Below are 17,745 nucleotides of genomic sequence, written 5' to 3'. Positions count from 1 at the left end.
ATGTCAAGTCACAAGAATAAAAATGCGAAATTTCTCAGTTCAATATCGTGTATGGCCGCCCCGCGCATTCACCACTGCCAAACACCGTCTTCTTATCGACTGCCTGATGCTTGTGAACACGTGGTTGGGGATTCTGCGCCATTGCTCTTGCAAGGCAGCGCCAAGTTCCTGCAAATTCTGAGGTTGGTTCCTAAGACCACGAAGCCTTCTCCCAAGTGCATCCCAAACGTGCTCTATTGGATTAAGGTCAGGGGACCTCGATGGCCAGTCCATGACGTTGATTCCAGCGTTTTGAAGGAAATTTCGTGTCAACATCGCGGTATGCGGCCGAGCATTATCATGCTGGAACTGTAGACCTGGGCCATGAGCCGCCATGAAAGGAACGAGTTCAGGAGTGAGCACCTGGTCGCGGTAAGCAGCAGCTGTGAGGTTTCCACGGATGACCAGAAGTCGGGAACGGTTGTTCCCACAGAAAGCACCCCACACCATGCAACTTCCGCCCCCCGAATCTGTCGACTTCCTGTACACAACATTGGGCATACCGTTCACGACGTCGTCTCCAGACTCTATGCCTGCCGTCCGTGAATGTGAGGGTAAACCTGGATTCATCGCTAAAGACGACTCGATTCCAGTCTCTCTGGGTGCATCGGAGGTGACGTTGGGCCCACAGCAGACGTTGACGTTGATGAAACGGCGTCAATATTGGCCCACGATATGGACGTCGAGAATAGAGATTGGCAGCCCGCAACCGATTTCGAATGGTCTGTGAGGACAGTCGACCTCTAAACATCTCAGCCCTGGTTCGTGTTGCCGGCAGAAATCTGTTACGTAGGTGCCGTAGGACGATTTGACGGTCTTCTGCTCGTGACGTCACACGTGGACGACCCGACCTTGGGCGATCAGAAGTGGTGCCAGTTTGTTGTAGACGACCTCGCAAGTCATACACAGTACGACGGCTGCATCCCATTGCTCTTGCGACGTCAATAACCGATATTCCCGCTTGCAACATGCCAAGGGCACGTTCACGTTGCACATTTGACAATCGTGGCATTTCAAGTACCGTTAGAACTGTGGTTTAAAAGTGTTTTTTCAATCCTTGAGGCCAATGCAAACACGTGCATATGAAGAAAACTTCGATGCGAAGATCACGTGATCGACTTCCCTTCCAAACCTGATTTGGCACTAACGTCATTTACACGACGAATCGATGGGTTTAGTTGGTTTTGTTAACGTTTTTCTAGAGTCGAAAGATAGGGATCCCATTTCGAATACATAGATGTATCATCAGAGAAAAATTATTCATTATTTTCCAAATTACATTTTGTGAAGTTTCTTTTTTGACTCAGTATATAGTTATTTCAAATTTATACATTTTCTGATGCGATAAAGAGGCCAATATGCAAATCTCCTCTTATGGCTCTATTTGGCTATTTTCTAGTGTTAACATTTATTTTCATATTATTAATTACTGAATGACACATAACTATTTGTGCCCCGTGGCGAATTATATTGATGAAGCTGTTTTGCTTTTGCTTTTCCTTCAACTGTGCCGTGGAACTGAATTACGAAATATACTTAAATAATCCAGCATTGGATGTCTACATATGTATGAGGTGCAGCCCAACATGCTCGTCATAGATTTCAAAGAGTGTCATGCGTGTAAGGCTTTCACGACAAATATATGAATATCTTTTGAACACTTCAAAACTTGATGCGTCGGTGACATTGCATCATATTTTATTATATAGACAAGATATATTGATTATTGATCTTGTAGCTTTTGTTTACTGAGAGCAAATCAGTGTTATCGATCCATTCTCATTATGTGCCTCTCACGTTGAATGATACTGAGTAAATATTAGTTAAGGTACCAAATTGAACCATTTTTTCGACTTACAGTTACGCCAAGCACAATAATGAGTATCACAGAAACGATAATTAACTGAGTTGTGTTAATTCAGGGGATATAACTGTGTTTAATGTCATATCCATAGAAACACACACTCATGATATTTAATAAATACAGACGAACCAAGAAACCTATCATTCATTAGTAACTCCTGGACTTAAACGTACGCCTGAGAATATGGTGAACGCCAGGAACGTTATAATCTTGACATGCATACTGCAAGTTGCACCATGGAGCACGTGTTTAATGTCTGACGGAGAAGTCATTGACGCCATCTTAAAAGGATACAAAGTCCATCACAAGCCAAGCAATGTAGTTAACATTACCTTTAAAGCAGGATTGTTATCTGTGCAAGAACTAGATAATAAAAAGCAGCTTCTCAGCAGCACCATGTGGATGCTTGTCTCGTGTTACGATCGTCGTGTTGTTTGGAATGCTTCGTTGAGCTCAGAGAAAAGTATTCTGGAAACCTGAATTGATTATAAGAAATAGTATCAAGGGACATTGGAATTTTCCGTAATACAAATGCGAGTTTCCTTATAACCATCAACTTGAAGAGACATCCTCTATTCTACATCTTCACCATCTTGCTCCCCGTGGTCCTCCTCCACTTTCTCAACAGCTTCGTGTTCCTGCTGCCTTCACAGAGCGGAGAGAAGACCAGCATGGCCGTGTCTATCCTCCTCAGCGTCCAGCTGTTTCTGTCCATCATCAGAGATTCCCTGCCAGAGAACTCCAGAGAATGTATAAGAAAGAGATAAGTAAAGTAGATAATGAGATAGGCAATGAGGAGGATGAAGAGCAGGTAAGACCAAGGTGGGAAGATATTGAAACTAAACTTAACAAGACTTGTTTTCTATTTTTCTTTGTGTTCAGTTGTGGTGCAACGGCTGCAATGCTTGGGATGCTGATGATGCAGTAGCGGCCGTTATGCACACAATGTGCATCAAGATGTGTTTGCTTGTAACATAATGTCGCAATCAGCAAATCTGGAAACAACCGACTCTGGACCGAACCATACAGTTCTTGTTTAAACCTGAGCATCTGAGGACTTGAAACTAAAAACGATATATCAAGTTTGGATTCTGTGCAGATTCAGCTAGTTGCAACCCAAGTAAGTGTTTGTTGGTTTGTTGTTTAAAGCCACACACAGCTATATTCCCCGTACACTTCTCCCACACGTCGTCAACAGCTTCGTGTTCCTGCTACCTTCACAGAGCGGAGAGGAGATCAGCATGGCCGAATATATCCTGTTCAGTTTCCAGCTGTTTCTCTCCATCATCAGAGACTCCCTGCCAGAGAACTCCATGACCATCAGCCTCTTCAGTCTCTACGTGTCTCTGGCCAACTTCACCAGTGTCGTCATCGTTGTTGTCAACAGAGAAGGCACCACGGAAATGGATGTTTAGAATGTGAGTTACATAGAGTTGATATTGTCAGTGTCAATGTGGAGGATGAAGAACAGACGAGGCCAAATCGGCAAGATATTGAAATTAAACTTAACAGAACCTATTTTACATGCTTTTTGTCTTCAATAGTAGTCTCACAGCGGTGGTTCTTGGGATGCTGACGAGATAAAGAAGACAATCAAATATTACCCTGCCCTACCATGTCAACTGTCTTTAAAGCAACGTCGGAGAATAATAGGTCTCGAGAATGTGTAAGATGGAGTTACATAAAGTTGGTATTGGTAGCGACAATGTTCAGGATGAAGAGCCGACGAGGCCAAAGTGGCCAGATATTGAAACTAAACTTAACAGGATCTGTTTTTCATGCTTCATTGTGTTCAGTAGTGGTCTCACAGCCGTGATTCTTCTGATGCTGACGATATGAAGACACGCAAATATTACCGTGGCATTCCACTGCAGTTGTCTTTATTAGAATGTTAACGCCAGAGAATTATAGGTCCTGCCGTCTCGAATGGCACTAGAGTCAAAATGGCAAGGTAAATTATACTAGCCACATAAAGAAACTGTGCATTGTCAAAATATTATCCCAGTTAATAAGTACGATAACAATGTCAAAGGTACAGATATACTTTAATGGAGGGATCATGAGACCATAACAAGTCGGGAGAATTTCAGTTGAAAAGTCAATCACAATGACGTCACGAGTCCACAAGCGGGACAGGGGTCAAACGACCATGTCACAAGCTCAATAACGGGTATGTCCACCCTCGGCATTGAGAACATCAGTGCATCGACGAGGCATATAGCCTATCAAGGAAGGCTTGTGGGATGTCACGCCAGATTCTCTCGAGTTCTGTTGCAAGGTCAAGGACGTTATCTTACGGATGAGGAAGACGGCGTAGACGCCGATCCATCTCGTCCCAAACATGCTCTATCGGGGAGAGATCCGGTGAATTTGCAGGCCAAGGCAGTAAGTCAACGTTGTGGTGTTGCAAGAAATCCATAGCAACCCTTGCCGTATGAGGGCGGGCATTGTCCTGTTGGAATGTTAACCATGGGCCATGACGTTGCAGAAAAGGAATTGCCACAGGTCGAAGAATCTGATCTCTGTAGCCCACAACAGTTGCCCTGAACAATCACCAAAGGAGTTCTTTGGCGTGCTGTTATTCCACCCCAAATCATCACGGAACCACCACCAAAGCGATTCCTCTCCAAGACACAGGCCTGTGCATAACGTTCTCCCACGCGTCTATAGGCACGTTGACGTCCATCACTATGGGATGGGAAATGTTAAACCTGGACTCATCTGTAAAAACAACATTTCTCAACCAAAACAAGGGTCTGCGGACGTGATTTCGGCACCACATTCGGCGAGCTTGTCGATGACGTTGTGTCAGGATAGGCCGTATGGCGGGACGTCGTGGTCTGATCCGGTGATGACGTAAACGTTGTCGAACTGTGTTGGGGTGGATACGGCGAAGTCCTGGGATGGTTCGGGCATTCATCACTGCAGCCTGAAACCTGTGGCGAAGATGGGTCACCCTCATCCATCTGTCCTGTCTTGGCGTTGTTACACGTAGACGTCCAGAACGTGGCCGATCGATGACGTCATTTGTGTTCTGGTAGCGTCTCACCAGTGCAGAAATGGTGTTCCGGTGGCAGTGGAAATGTGCAGCCATGCTGGAATGCTATGCGTTTCAATAGCCGTTTAATTTTTTGAACGATCGCAAGGGCAGGGGTTGAGCTTTCCAAAGTGACAGTATTGTGTGGCATTCATTTGCTCTGTTTCTCCTTTCCGGAATACACGTGCAACAACGTATTGCACGTCTCAAGGACGAACCCACTGCCGTCACGGAACGTGGCACGTGCATACATGTTGGATACATGTCACTAATCTCTGAGTTTAAATACTTATGTGTCTACACAGGTTTGATAAATTTACATTTTTATATTTTTGTATGCACAGTTTCTTTATGTGCCTAGTATATATGTATACATCAGTGGATTACATGACCTACAATGTCACTTTTCTTTGATGGTATCTTAGGATGCAACTATGTGTGTTTTATTATATACAGATACAATGGTAACAGGTTAGGGGTATAATATTATGTATAATGTTTGTTACAATTAGCACAATTGCTGCTTGAACATGGGCAAGCTCATGCTACAGCAACGGGCTGATGATATTCGCTTTGAGCTCTTGAAGCATTTATCCGAACTGTGGCTGGGAACACATCTAGATATATTTGATAACATATGGACTTTTAATAGGGAAATAGGGAATTTTCCACCTTTGTGGCACAATGCCCTTGCAGTACCTATACCAACGCCTGGCCGGGATCATACTCATTGTTCAAATTTTAGACCGATATATTTCATAAATTGTGTTTGTAAAAGCATGCCCGATTGGAATGAATTGTCTATAATAGATTAATATTGTACGTGGAAACCAATAGCATAAAAGCAAATATACAATGTGGTTTTTGGAACAATGGAAGTACTATTGACCATTTAGTACGATTGGAATCCTTTGTTACAAATGCTTTTGGGATGAAACACATTGTCTAAAGTTTCTTTGATCTTCTGAAAACACACGATACTACTTGGAAGCAGGCCTTTTAAAGAATTTACTTGATTTGGGTTGGGGAGGTCATTTGTGTCAGTATATATTGCAGTTTTGAACAAACAGGCAACTTGAACCCCAAGCGGGTACAACCCTGCCTAATTAATATAATCAGGATCAGGGTGTTCCACAAGGCAGTATTTTGTCTGTCACATTATTTAATATTGAAATAATAGTTTTTCAAAGGTTTTAACTGATTCTGTTGATGAATCATCTTTCGTGGGTGATTTTACTGTTTCTTGTCATGGTAAATATGTGCATACAATATACAAATCTGTTTCAATGAAAATTCACAAATGGTCACTTGAAAAAGGTATTAAATCTTCTAAATAAAAAACTAATTGTTCACATTTCTGCAGAAAATATACACCGCATAAAAGACCCAGAACTATTTCTGAATGGCACCCCGATGGACGTTGTAAGGAGGCCAAAGTCTTGGGTACGGGTCTTATTTTTTTCTCCTCTTTAACCTTTTTGTCAAATATATAATACTTTAAAGCTAAATGCTTGAAATAATTTGATTTGTTGAAGGGAAATATATTGGGAAATATTTAAGTAAGCCGCCGACGATAAACAACTTTATCCATATTATGCAATCTGCAAATGTCGATATGATTAAGAATGTTTTTTTATTCTTATATAATGTACAAATTGCAATTAAGAGCAGAACATTTTTATAAATCATTGTGTACCATTCATGTGATGTGTGATCACGCATTTGACTGTATTATGGGCCAGTGGCCTTTTACTTCAAAGTAGGGAGGGGATGAAACTACCTCCCAACATAGAGGATACTGAACGACCTTCCGTGTAATACCATTTTTATTAGACGGGTTAATGATTTGGTATCAAATAAGCGAAAGTGAGTTTGATACAAAATCTGTCACCCGTTTAATAAAAATGATGAGTTTATTATTCCGTTTATTACTTTCCAACATAATTTGATAGAAACTGCCTACAGTGTTGTTACTCTCAGCTTTCCGCGAGTCACGCAAGGTCTAATACCATTGTGACAGAGGTATTAGCATTGTGACGTCATAACTGTAACCATTATGACGTCATATGTCTATATGTATTACACTTGTGTAATATTGCCGTAAAAATATTACACTGCAGTATCTTACACGGACGAGTAATAAACATATATATGAAACAGGGTTAAACATATGTAGTAGCTTGTATTCATATTCATATTGTTTGGTGATAAATTATAATTATAAGCTTTAAAATAATGTGAATTTCATAATGAGATAGGCACCCTTAGTAAAAGCAAAAGCAACCCTAAACTATTCGATTATGTACACAACCAAGGCCTAACACGTTGTCTTGGGTCCTTATGAACTTCTGCCGTTGATAGTCTTTACGTAGAGGCCGATGAACCATCCTTAAAACATCTTTGCAGTATGTCACAAAACTATATTCTAATTAGTCTAACCCTGCATACTACATCCTCTTTATGAGGATCTGTATTATAAACATTCTTCTTTATTTCGTCTGTTGGTTGTTTAGTTGGTTTGGCGTTTAATGCCGCACTCAGCAATAGTCCAGGTATGTGGCTGCCGTCTGTAAATAATCGAGTCTGGATCCGACTATCCAACGTGATCAACGTCATGAGCATCGATCTTCACAACTGGGATACGATGACATATGTCAACCAAGTCAGCTAGCCTGACCACCCGATCCCGTTAGTCGCCTTTTACAACAAGCATTTTAGAAACAAAAATGAAACCATTCATTTCTGCTGTTGACACTGAGCAAGAAAATATATCTTCTTCCCGCCTGTTTCGTCTGCTCCCTGACAGTTGATCATGCCACAAGTAGACATAACACTGACTCATTAATAAAATCAGAAAGAAATGAATTACAGAATAGACAAGAATGTAAACAATCAAGAAGTACATATAATGCACAAAAGTCTTTATTTACAGAGGGATCAAAGGATGGTGGCGCAGTTGCTTGCGCCGCTGTCATTGGATCCAGAAAATATCTTCTGGATTACAAGACATATTAACAGCTCTTAAATCTATCTATAAACATCACAAATATAAACAATACATTTAATATTTTCATATTCACTATAGCGAAATTCAGGTTATTAAAATTGGCCTTGTCAACATCCACTTTTAATGGAAAAAATTGAACTATATATTGATCTAGCTCCTGGCCAATACGACATCGTCCTCTGCTGGTTACCCAGCCATATTCAAATAGGCAGTACTCAACAAATCTGCGACACCACTTTATAAACCCTGCGATTAGATCTTACATCCAAGACCTAATACAAAAGAAGTGGGACACCGGAGTAGGTACAAGTAATCAAATATCAGTTTCACTTGCTTGGGCTGAAAGTCCAGCCTTTAAGAGATCATTGTGCAACGATGTCTCATTGGCGATACAAGATACTCTCATGAATATTCATTAAAATGTGAGGACACTTCATTCTGCATCCCTTTTGAAATCGCCTAAAATAGCCCCAGACGACCTATCAGACGTCCGTTGTTATCCCCACAGCACAAAGCAGCACACCGTCAAAGAAATCTGACGTCATAGGGAAAGGTTTATTGGTTAGACTAAAGTCATTTTGTTTGTTGGCGACTGATAGCCGAGCTTGTGTTTGGCGTCACAGAAACACTGCATATGCCAAACGGATGTCTTGGAGCAAGTACTGTTTGGCTGGAGCTCAATGACGGTGTGGCGTTACCTCCCTCATGATCAACTATTAGACTGTCAACAGCTGTGACAGCCAAGAAATGGTTGTACACTTGGTCCGGTCTAGTAAAGTCATATTTGGCGGTCGCGCAATTGTGAACCAGAACTGCTTCTTGTACAGGAAGTCAAACTGGGTCCCGAATAGCTGGTTGGCGAGCACACAGGGAGCCGGGAGCCAATTTTGTATGAGAAGTAGCGTCTCTCACATGACTGTAAACTTGACCTTGCGAGGATATGACAAACTCGTAATGGACAACGGTACATCACGACCAAGACAGAGCTGTACCACATTTTGATGACCATCCTCGTAACAGAATACAAGTCTTACAATGTGATTAGGTATTTTCTGTACACAGTAGGTTAAATTTACATTAGACCTTTAAAATGACTGCAAAATGCAAAAAATGTGATGATGACGATGGCTTTCACGCATGAGTGAGTGAGTGATAATTTAACGTCGCACATTTAGTTTCCGCACATACAGCCCAAAGTACGTGTTAGATGTTAGAATGTTTGCTCATAGTATCACTGCACAAATTCACTGATAAAATTACTATATTAGTTTGAAGAAAGAGACGCCTTGTGTATATACCACATAAATATACTCATGGAAACGAATTTAAGGGAACACCTGAAAGTACAAGTGTTCCCTTATTCCTTTCCAGAATTTCACCCACAGTGCAATACACAATTTGTGAAGAAACCTGGAAAAGAATAAGGGAACATTTGTACTTCCATGTGTTCCCTTGTTCCTTTCAATGAGTATACAATTTCAACTCTGATTTCACATAGAAGTTTGTATTCTAGTGTAAGACAAAGTATTATGGCTGCCAACTTTTTCTCTATTGTCAGGTGACGAAAGGGCAAGGAAAAGCCCAGACACATTGCATATGCAATGAAGAAGCAGTTGACATCCATGAAATTCTGTCTTATGCTACTCTGATTGCACAATGAAATTTGATCAAAAAGTATTACGTTGGCTTTGGTTATTTCTATGATGTAATATGGTTCGATACCGATGTTTGACAATTTACTTCCTCTGACTGACTGACTGAGTTTGGTTTTACGCCGCTTTTAGCAATATTCCAGCTACATCACGGCGGGGGACACCAGAAATGGGCTTCCCACATTGTACCCATGTGGGGATTCGAACCCGGGTCTTCGGCGTGACAAGCCAACGCTTTAACCATACTTCCTCTGAGTGAGTCATCAATTATAACCCAGAACCTTCCTCTAAACCAAGTCCAGACAGCCGTCATGTAGATACAATGTTGATACAAAAAATAAATAAAACAAATCAATTTTCCAGAAGTAAATCGTAACCCTATGAGAAGCAATATTCCAGCAGATTCAGCATTTGGGGTCTACATTTCACAACGTTTGAGATACAAGTCTATTTCTGAATGGCACCCCAATCAAAGTTGCAAGGAGGCCAAGGTCTTGGGTTCTTTTTGTGCTCCCATTTAACCTTTTTTGTCAAATATTAAATACCTCAAAGCTAAATGCTTGAAGGAATTTGATTTGTTAAAAGTCGTTTCTAAGTCAAAGTGGGGAGGGGATCAAGCTACCTCCCTACATAGAGGATACTAAACGACCTTCCATGTAATACCATTTTTATTAAACGAGTTAATGATTTTGGTACCAAACGAGCGATCTTTCACGAGTTTAATAAAAATGGTATTTCACGGAAGCGAGTTTAGTATTCTTTTTATTACTCTCCAACATACTTTGATAGAAACTGCCTACAGTGTGGTTACTCTCAGCTTTCTGCGAGTCACGCTGTGTCTAATGTCTATCGGTATTACACTAGTATAATATTGCCGTAAAATATTACATTGCAGTATCTTACACGGACGGATAATAAACTAATATATGTAACAGGGTGGATGTACATATGTAGTAGCTTGTATTCATCTTGATATTGTTCGTTGATAGGTTTTAATAATAAGCTTTAGAATATTGTTAATTTCATAATGAGGTAGGGACCCTGAGTACCACCATATGGAGCCTCGTCACCTATGCAAGGCTAGCTCGCAGTTCATATTTGCTACCAGCTGTGCCGATTGGCTTAAAGTTTACAAAGAAGCCTTACAACTTCTCATTGGGTTTAAGTTGCAGTTCACGTTTTTCATTCAAGCCAAGGTGCTCAGTAATTTCATGCTGGCTGGCAACTTCAGGAGAAACATTTGTTTTGTCTTGAGGAAATTAAAGGTTAATTTTATGTATTACAATGTATTCTGATAAGGATAATAAGTACAAAAATATTTCAATCGATTTATGGTATATTCAAGTATTATTGTTGGATGTATGATATGTAATGTTGAGATAAAATGCTTTTCAATATCTCATGTATTTGTGTAAAACCATTGCTTTGAAAGTAATTTGTATTGCACTCATGATGTATTTTAAAATAGTGTTTTCTCATAAAATGCAATTGGTATTTACATTTAATTATATGTTTTTGTAGTGTTTTACGTAGCTTTTATATCTTTGATATTGTGTTTAGATACATAGACATACTATTGATGGCGTTCTGTTGATGAAGCACCAGGCCATTCGATTAAGCCAATAGCTGGTAATTATGTAAATGTTGGTAGTTTCTATTTCTAATGCTATTTCGATTTAGTTGTATTTGACAATGTATATAATGTTGCAGAATTGAGTGTTAAACGCCATCACCTGGCTCGGACACAATGAAATAAAGAACTCTGTCCTGCGGCTGGACCGTGTGTCATTTCTGGGACTAGACCGTCTACATGTAGATCATTGGTTCGGTCATAACTTTTAAATCAACCTTAAACTACTTGCTCCTGTTCACGACCAAGGTCTAAGACGTTGTCTTGGGTCCTTTTGAACTTCTGCCGTTGATAGTCTTTACGTTGAGGCCTATGAACCATCTTTAAAACATCTTTGCAGTATGTCACAAAACTATATTCTAATTAATCTAACCCTGCATACTACATCCTCTTTATTAGGATCTGTATTATAAACATTCTTCTTTATTTCGTCTGTTGGTTGTTTAGTTGGTTTGGCGTTTAACGCCGCACTCAGCAATAGTCCAGCTATGTGGCGGCCGTCTGTAAATAATCGAGTCTGGACCCGACTATCCAGTGATCAACGTCAGGAGCATCGATCTTCACCTGACCTGACCTGGCCTGACCTGATCACCCGATCCCGTTACTCGCCTTTTACGACAAACATTATTCCGCCTGTAGAAATACGAATGAAACCATTCATTTCTTGCTGCTAACACTTAGCAAGGAAATATATCCTCTTCCCGGCTGTTAATAAGTACACCTAACACTAACGCATTAATGAAATAAAAGACAAATGCATTACAGTATAGACAAGAAGTTAAACAATGAAGAAGTATATATAATACATTCAAGTCTTTATTTACAGATGGATCCAAGAATGGAGCGCAGTTGCCAGAGCCACTGTCATTGGATCCAGTACAATATCTTCTCTATTTCCAAATAACAGCCCTATGTTCACAGCAAAAGCAACCGCCAAATTAACAGCTCTTAAATCTATCTATAAACATCCCAAATATAAACAATATATACTATTTTCAGATTAAACTTCAGGCTATTAAAAATTGGCCTTGTCAGCATCCACTTTTAACTGAAATAACTGAATCATATACAGTCAAATCCCGATGAGTCGAATCGCTGGGGACCAAGTAAGACATTCGACTTATCGATGTATTCGAGACATAGGTATGTCTATGAGGGTAGAAAAAAAAGATGATCCCGTCCTAATTCCTTCACCTGTGCATTTGTTTACCTAATGATTTCCCTATCACTAATAGGGGCACCTTATTAGTTCCAGTCTGATTAGCACAGACAGTGATTTTCGTGTGAGCTGCGCTGGTTTGTTAATTGGATCAGTTTGCTACACCAATCAACTTCTCATTGACTGACTTCGGCTTATGTATACAAGATTGCTGTTGTTTGAATCTCATGGGACCAAATTTCCTTCTCGAGTCATCGTGTGTATTTATGAGACGAATTCGTGTAACCGGTATTCAAAAGATGACAACTATAACAGGAAATGGTCGGGACCGACAGATACTTCGAGTTATGCATAATATTCGAGACACCGGCATTCGACTCATCGGGATTTGACTGTACATGTAATGATCTTGCTTCTGGCCAATACATCGACCTCTGTTTGTTATCCAGCCATGGTGAAATTCAACTAATCTGCAACGCCACCTTAAATCCCATACTCCGATTATAAACCCGTTATTAGATCTTACACCCGTGATCTAATACAAAAGAAGTGGGACACACAAGTAGGTATCAATAAGTTACATCAACTAATACCAGCGATCGGTTACACCTGCTTGGGCTGAAAGTCCAGATTTGTAGAGATCATTGTGCAACGATGTCGCATTGGCGATACAAAATACACTGATGAATATTCATTAAAAGGTGATGCTACTTCATTCTGTATCCTTTCCGAAATCGCCTAAAACAGCCGCAGACGACCTATCAGACCTCCATTGTTATCCCCACAGAACAAAGCAGCACACCGTCAAAGAAATCTGACGTCATTATAGCGAAAGGTTTATTGGTTAGACTCAAGTCGTTTTGTTTGTTGGTGACTGAGAAACACCTCAGTGACTGTGTTTGGCGCCTCAGAAACACTGCATATGCCAAACGAATGTCTTTCAGCAAGCTAGGGCTCATTGATGGTGTGGCGCCGGCGTTGTCTCTCACATCACCAACTATTAGACTGTCAACAACTGTGACAGCCAAGCAATGGTTGTACACTTGGTCCGGTCTAGTAAAGTTCATATTTGGCGGTCGCGCAATTTTGAACCAGAACTGCTTCGTGTACCGGAAGTCAAGCTGGGTCCCGAATAGCTGGTTGGCGAGCACACAGGGAGCCGGGAGCCAATTTTGTATGAGAAGTAGCGTCTCTCACATGACTGTAAACTTGACCTTGCGAGGATATGACAAACTCGTAATGGACAACGGTACATCACGACCAAGACAGAGCTGTACCACATTTTGATGACCATCCTCGTAACAGAAGACAGGTCTTACAATGTGATTAGGTATTTTCTGTACACAGTAGGTTAAATTTACATTAGACCTTTGAAATGACTGCAAAATGCAAAAAATGTAATGATAACGATGGCTTTAACGCATGAGTGAGTGAGTGAGTGAGTAATTAATTAATTAACGTCTCACATTTAGTTTCCGCACATACAGCCCAAGGTACGTGTTAGGTGTTAGAATGTTTGCCCACAGTATCACTGCACAATCACTGATAAAATTACTGTATTAGTTTGAAGAAAGAGACGCCTTGTGTATACAGCACATAAATGTACTCATGGAAACGAATTTAAGGGAACACATGAAAGTACAAGTGTTCGTTTATTCTTTTCCAGAATTTCACCTACAGTGCAATACAGAATTTGTGAAGAAACCTGGAAAAGAATAAGGGAACATTTGTTCTTCCATGTGTTCCCTTGTTCCTTTCAATGAGTATATAATTTCAACTCTGATTTCACATAGAAGTTTGTATTCTAGTGTAAGACAAAGTATTATGGATGCCAACTTCTTCTCTATTGTCAGGTGACGAAAGGGCAAGGAAAAGCCCAGAAACGTTGCATATGCAATAAAGAAGCAGTTGACATCCATGAAATTCTGTCTTATGCTACTCTGATTGCACAATGAAATTTGATCAAAAAGTATTACGTTGGCTTTTGTTATTTCTATGATGTAATATGGTTCGATACCGATGTTTGACAATTGCCTTCCTCTGACTGACTGACTGAGTTTGGTTTTACGCCGCTTTTAGCAATATTCCAGCTACATCACGGCGGGGGACACCAGAAATGGGCTTCCCACATTGTACCCATGTGGGGATTCGAACCCGGGTCTTCGGCGTGACAAGCCAACGCTTTAACCATACTTCCTCTGAGTGAGTCATCAATTATAACCCAGAACCTTCCTCTAAACCATCTAGTCCAGACAGCCGTCATGTAGATACAATGTTGATACAAAAAATAAATAAAACAAATCAATTTTCCAGAAGTAAATCGTAACCCTATGAGAAGCAATATTCCAGCAGATTCAGCATTTGGGGTCTACATTTCACAACGTTTGAGATACAAGTCAATTTCTTTCTATAAATATTTTAATGAGAATTCCGACCGTATAATCAGCATATACGGTATCAATTTGAAAACCGATTCACCAAAACCTTTGATTGTATCCCTACACTAAAGGTGTAACGCTATTTTCTGGGCATTATCATATGCACAAGCCGTGGGTCTTCAAAAAACTCCCTCATTATAGCAAAATGGATGGAATTTGTGCTAGAAAGGTCAAAACAGTATCATAATTTAACTGCAGTTTTACAGAGTCGCGTCGCCGACAACACAGTACAGTTATCCCCCTAATTATAAAAGTGTCTGACAGTATATTTTTACACATGATCTCTTTGTGCAAATATTGCATAGACAATCCATATTAAAAGCAAGTCAGCGCTAAATATTCCTATTGATCTATGAAACTCATTCTATATCTCTCTTGGATGAACAACAGAAAGTAAATATTTCGAAGCGTACTTGATTGAAGCATGTTTTAGATTCATAGTTATTCAAGTGCACTATGCACATGGCGCTAAAATGTTCATATTGACATGCATTAAAGTCCTTTCTAACGTTGTTCAATTCCAAGGATTAGATTCCCTTTAATGTTCATCCCCATAGAAACTCACTGATAACATTTCATAAATACAGGAGAACCTGGAAACACATCAATCAGAAGAGAAACACCTGGACGAACACGCTCACTTGAGAACATGATGGACGCCAGGAACGTTATTATCTTGACATGCATAATGCAAGTTGCACCATGGGGCACATGTTTAATGTCTGACGGAGAAGTCATTGACGCCATCTTAAAAGGCTACAAAGTCCATCACAAGCCAAGCAATGTAGTCAACATTACCTTTACAGCAGGATTGCTGTCTGTGCAAGAACTGGATAATAAAAAACAGTTTCTCAGCAGCACCATGTGGATGATCTTCTCCTGGTACGACCATCGTGTTGTTTGGAATGCTTCGTTGAGCTCAGAGAAAAGTATTCTTGCGGACTCGAACAAATTCTGGAAACCTGAATTGATTATAGCAAATGGTATCAAGGGACAAGAGCTACTCCACAATGGAGGTTCTCTGGTGGTTACCAGTCATGGAAATATTCGATGGCTCCTCACAGGAGCAATGGAAACAAAGTGTCCCATAAACATTTACAAGTTTCCCTTCGATACCCAGACTTGCGAAATTGAAGTTGGTGGATGGTTCGGTGACTTGAATAAAATAAGTATCTCAAGGGAAACAGGCCTTAATATGAAACAGTTTAAAGAGAATAGTGAGTTTGAGATTTATGTAGACGACATTGCGGATATACACAGAAGTTATAGTACTAACATATTCCGCGTAACCATCCATTTAAAGAGACGTCCCCTGTTCTACATCTTTACCATCCTGCTCCCCATGCTCCTCCTCTACTTCCTCAACAGCTTTGTGTTCCTGCTGCCTTCACAGAGCGGAGAGAAGACCAGCGCTGCCGTGTCTGTCCTCCTCAGCTTCCAACTGTTTCTGTCCATCATCAGGGACTCCCTGCCAGAGAACTCCCTGACCGTCAGCCTCTTCAGTCTCTATGTCTCTCTGGTCAACTTTACGAGTGTCGTCATCGTCGTTGTCAACATCCTCCTCTTCAAAATGAAAGAGAGTCTACCGCCGAAGTGGGTCTTAGGAATGTATAAGAAAGACATACGTAAAGTAGATGTTGAGATGGGCAATGTGGAGGATGAAGAGCAGGGACGACCAAAGTGGGAAGATATTGAACCTAAACTGAACAAGGCTTGTTTTCTATTTTTCTTTGTGTTCAGTTGTGGTGCAACATCTGCAATGCTTGGGATGCTGACGATGCTGTAACGGCCGCCATTCATACAATATGCATCAAGGTGTGTTTGTTTGTTTGCTGACAGTCCTGTGCTTGTTTAAACATGACCATTTGAGGACTCGCTGATTTGGAACTGAAAAGGATAATGTTAAGCTTGAGTTCTTCTGTAAAAATGTGCAGATATTCAGCTTGTTCCAACCCTAGTAAGTATTTCTTTGTTTGTCTGTTGGTTAGCGCCGCACTCGGCAATATTCCAGTTTTATGCCGACGACCTGTAAATAATCGAATCAGGACTAGACAATCCAGTGATCAACATCAGGAGCATAGATCTTCGCAATATTGTTACGATGACATGTGTCAACGAGGTCAGCAAGCCTGACCAGCCAATCCCTTAGGTCGCCTCTTAGGACAAGCATGGGTTGCTGGAGGCTAGTTCTAATCCGGACCTTCTCGGGTTGCATATTGTATACCTGTATATTAAAATGTACATAATGGTGTAATTGTTGTACGTCTAATGTAACTGATAGCGGCCTGTGTGAAAATAAAGGTTAACTTACTGGCGAATTTGCAAACAATGATGACGAGTGGAGCTATTGATATCAGACAGTTTATATCATGTGCCTTAGAAAACAGCAAGGTGGTTTAAGTAAATAAGTGGACATGATAGAAGTTGTGGTGACTTTGTGTTGCTTTTCAAACAGGAACTTCAAGGTGTAAGTACAAGTTATTTATATTCCCCGTAATATCATTTTAACAGATATCCTGATATGTATGTACCAGTCAATAAAGGCTTGAAAGTTTTAAAGTTTTACTCATCCATTTGTATGGTACACTTTCTTTACCCGGGTAAATAGTAAAGATAAGATAGTTCCGGGTAGTGTGACAAAACCCAGGTGAGACAAAGATACAATAGATTGGCAGGACCCAACACCAAGTGATGCAAAGATAGGACAGATTGTCAGGACCAAAGTACAACAAAGATAGGATAGAGTGACAGGATTTCAAATATAGACCCAACTACACCAAAGATAGGCTAGTGTGACAGGACCCAAGTGAGACAAAGATAGGTAGGATTGACAGGACCCAGGTGAAACAAAGAGAAGACAGATTGACAGGACCCAGGTCAAACAAAGATAGTACAGATTATCAGGAGCCAGGTGAAACA

General features: G+C 40.5%; 1 protein-coding gene across 1 annotated transcript; it reads left to right on the top strand.

The window, feature by feature from the left end:
• The first annotated feature begins 15,544 nt into the window (after positions 1-15,544).
• On the top strand, positions 15,545-16,612 carry LOC124263254 (acetylcholine receptor subunit delta-like). The gene has a single exon (XM_046697845.1). It carries the CDS (start codon positions 15,545-15,547, stop codon positions 16,610-16,612), a length of 1,068 nt encoding a protein of 355 aa, XP_046553801.1.
• Positions 16,613-17,745: the final 1,133 nt, after the last annotated feature.

This window comes from Haliotis rubra, unplaced genomic scaffold, assembly GCF_003918875.1.
Source record: "Haliotis rubra isolate DU_JTF1 unplaced genomic scaffold, ASM391887v1 Scf875, whole genome shotgun sequence".
Taxonomy (NCBI): Eukaryota; Metazoa; Mollusca; class Gastropoda; order Lepetellida; family Haliotidae; genus Haliotis; species Haliotis rubra.
Note: the sequence above shows the minus strand (reverse complement) of the source record. Positions and strands in the feature narration are given on the sequence as shown.

Bases quoted from the DNA above. Each gene is read 5' to 3' on its own strand.
- LOC124263254 (XM_046697845.1), top strand. From the start codon at position 15,545: ATGTCTGACGGAGAAGTCATTGACGCCATCTTAAAAGGCTACAAAGTC.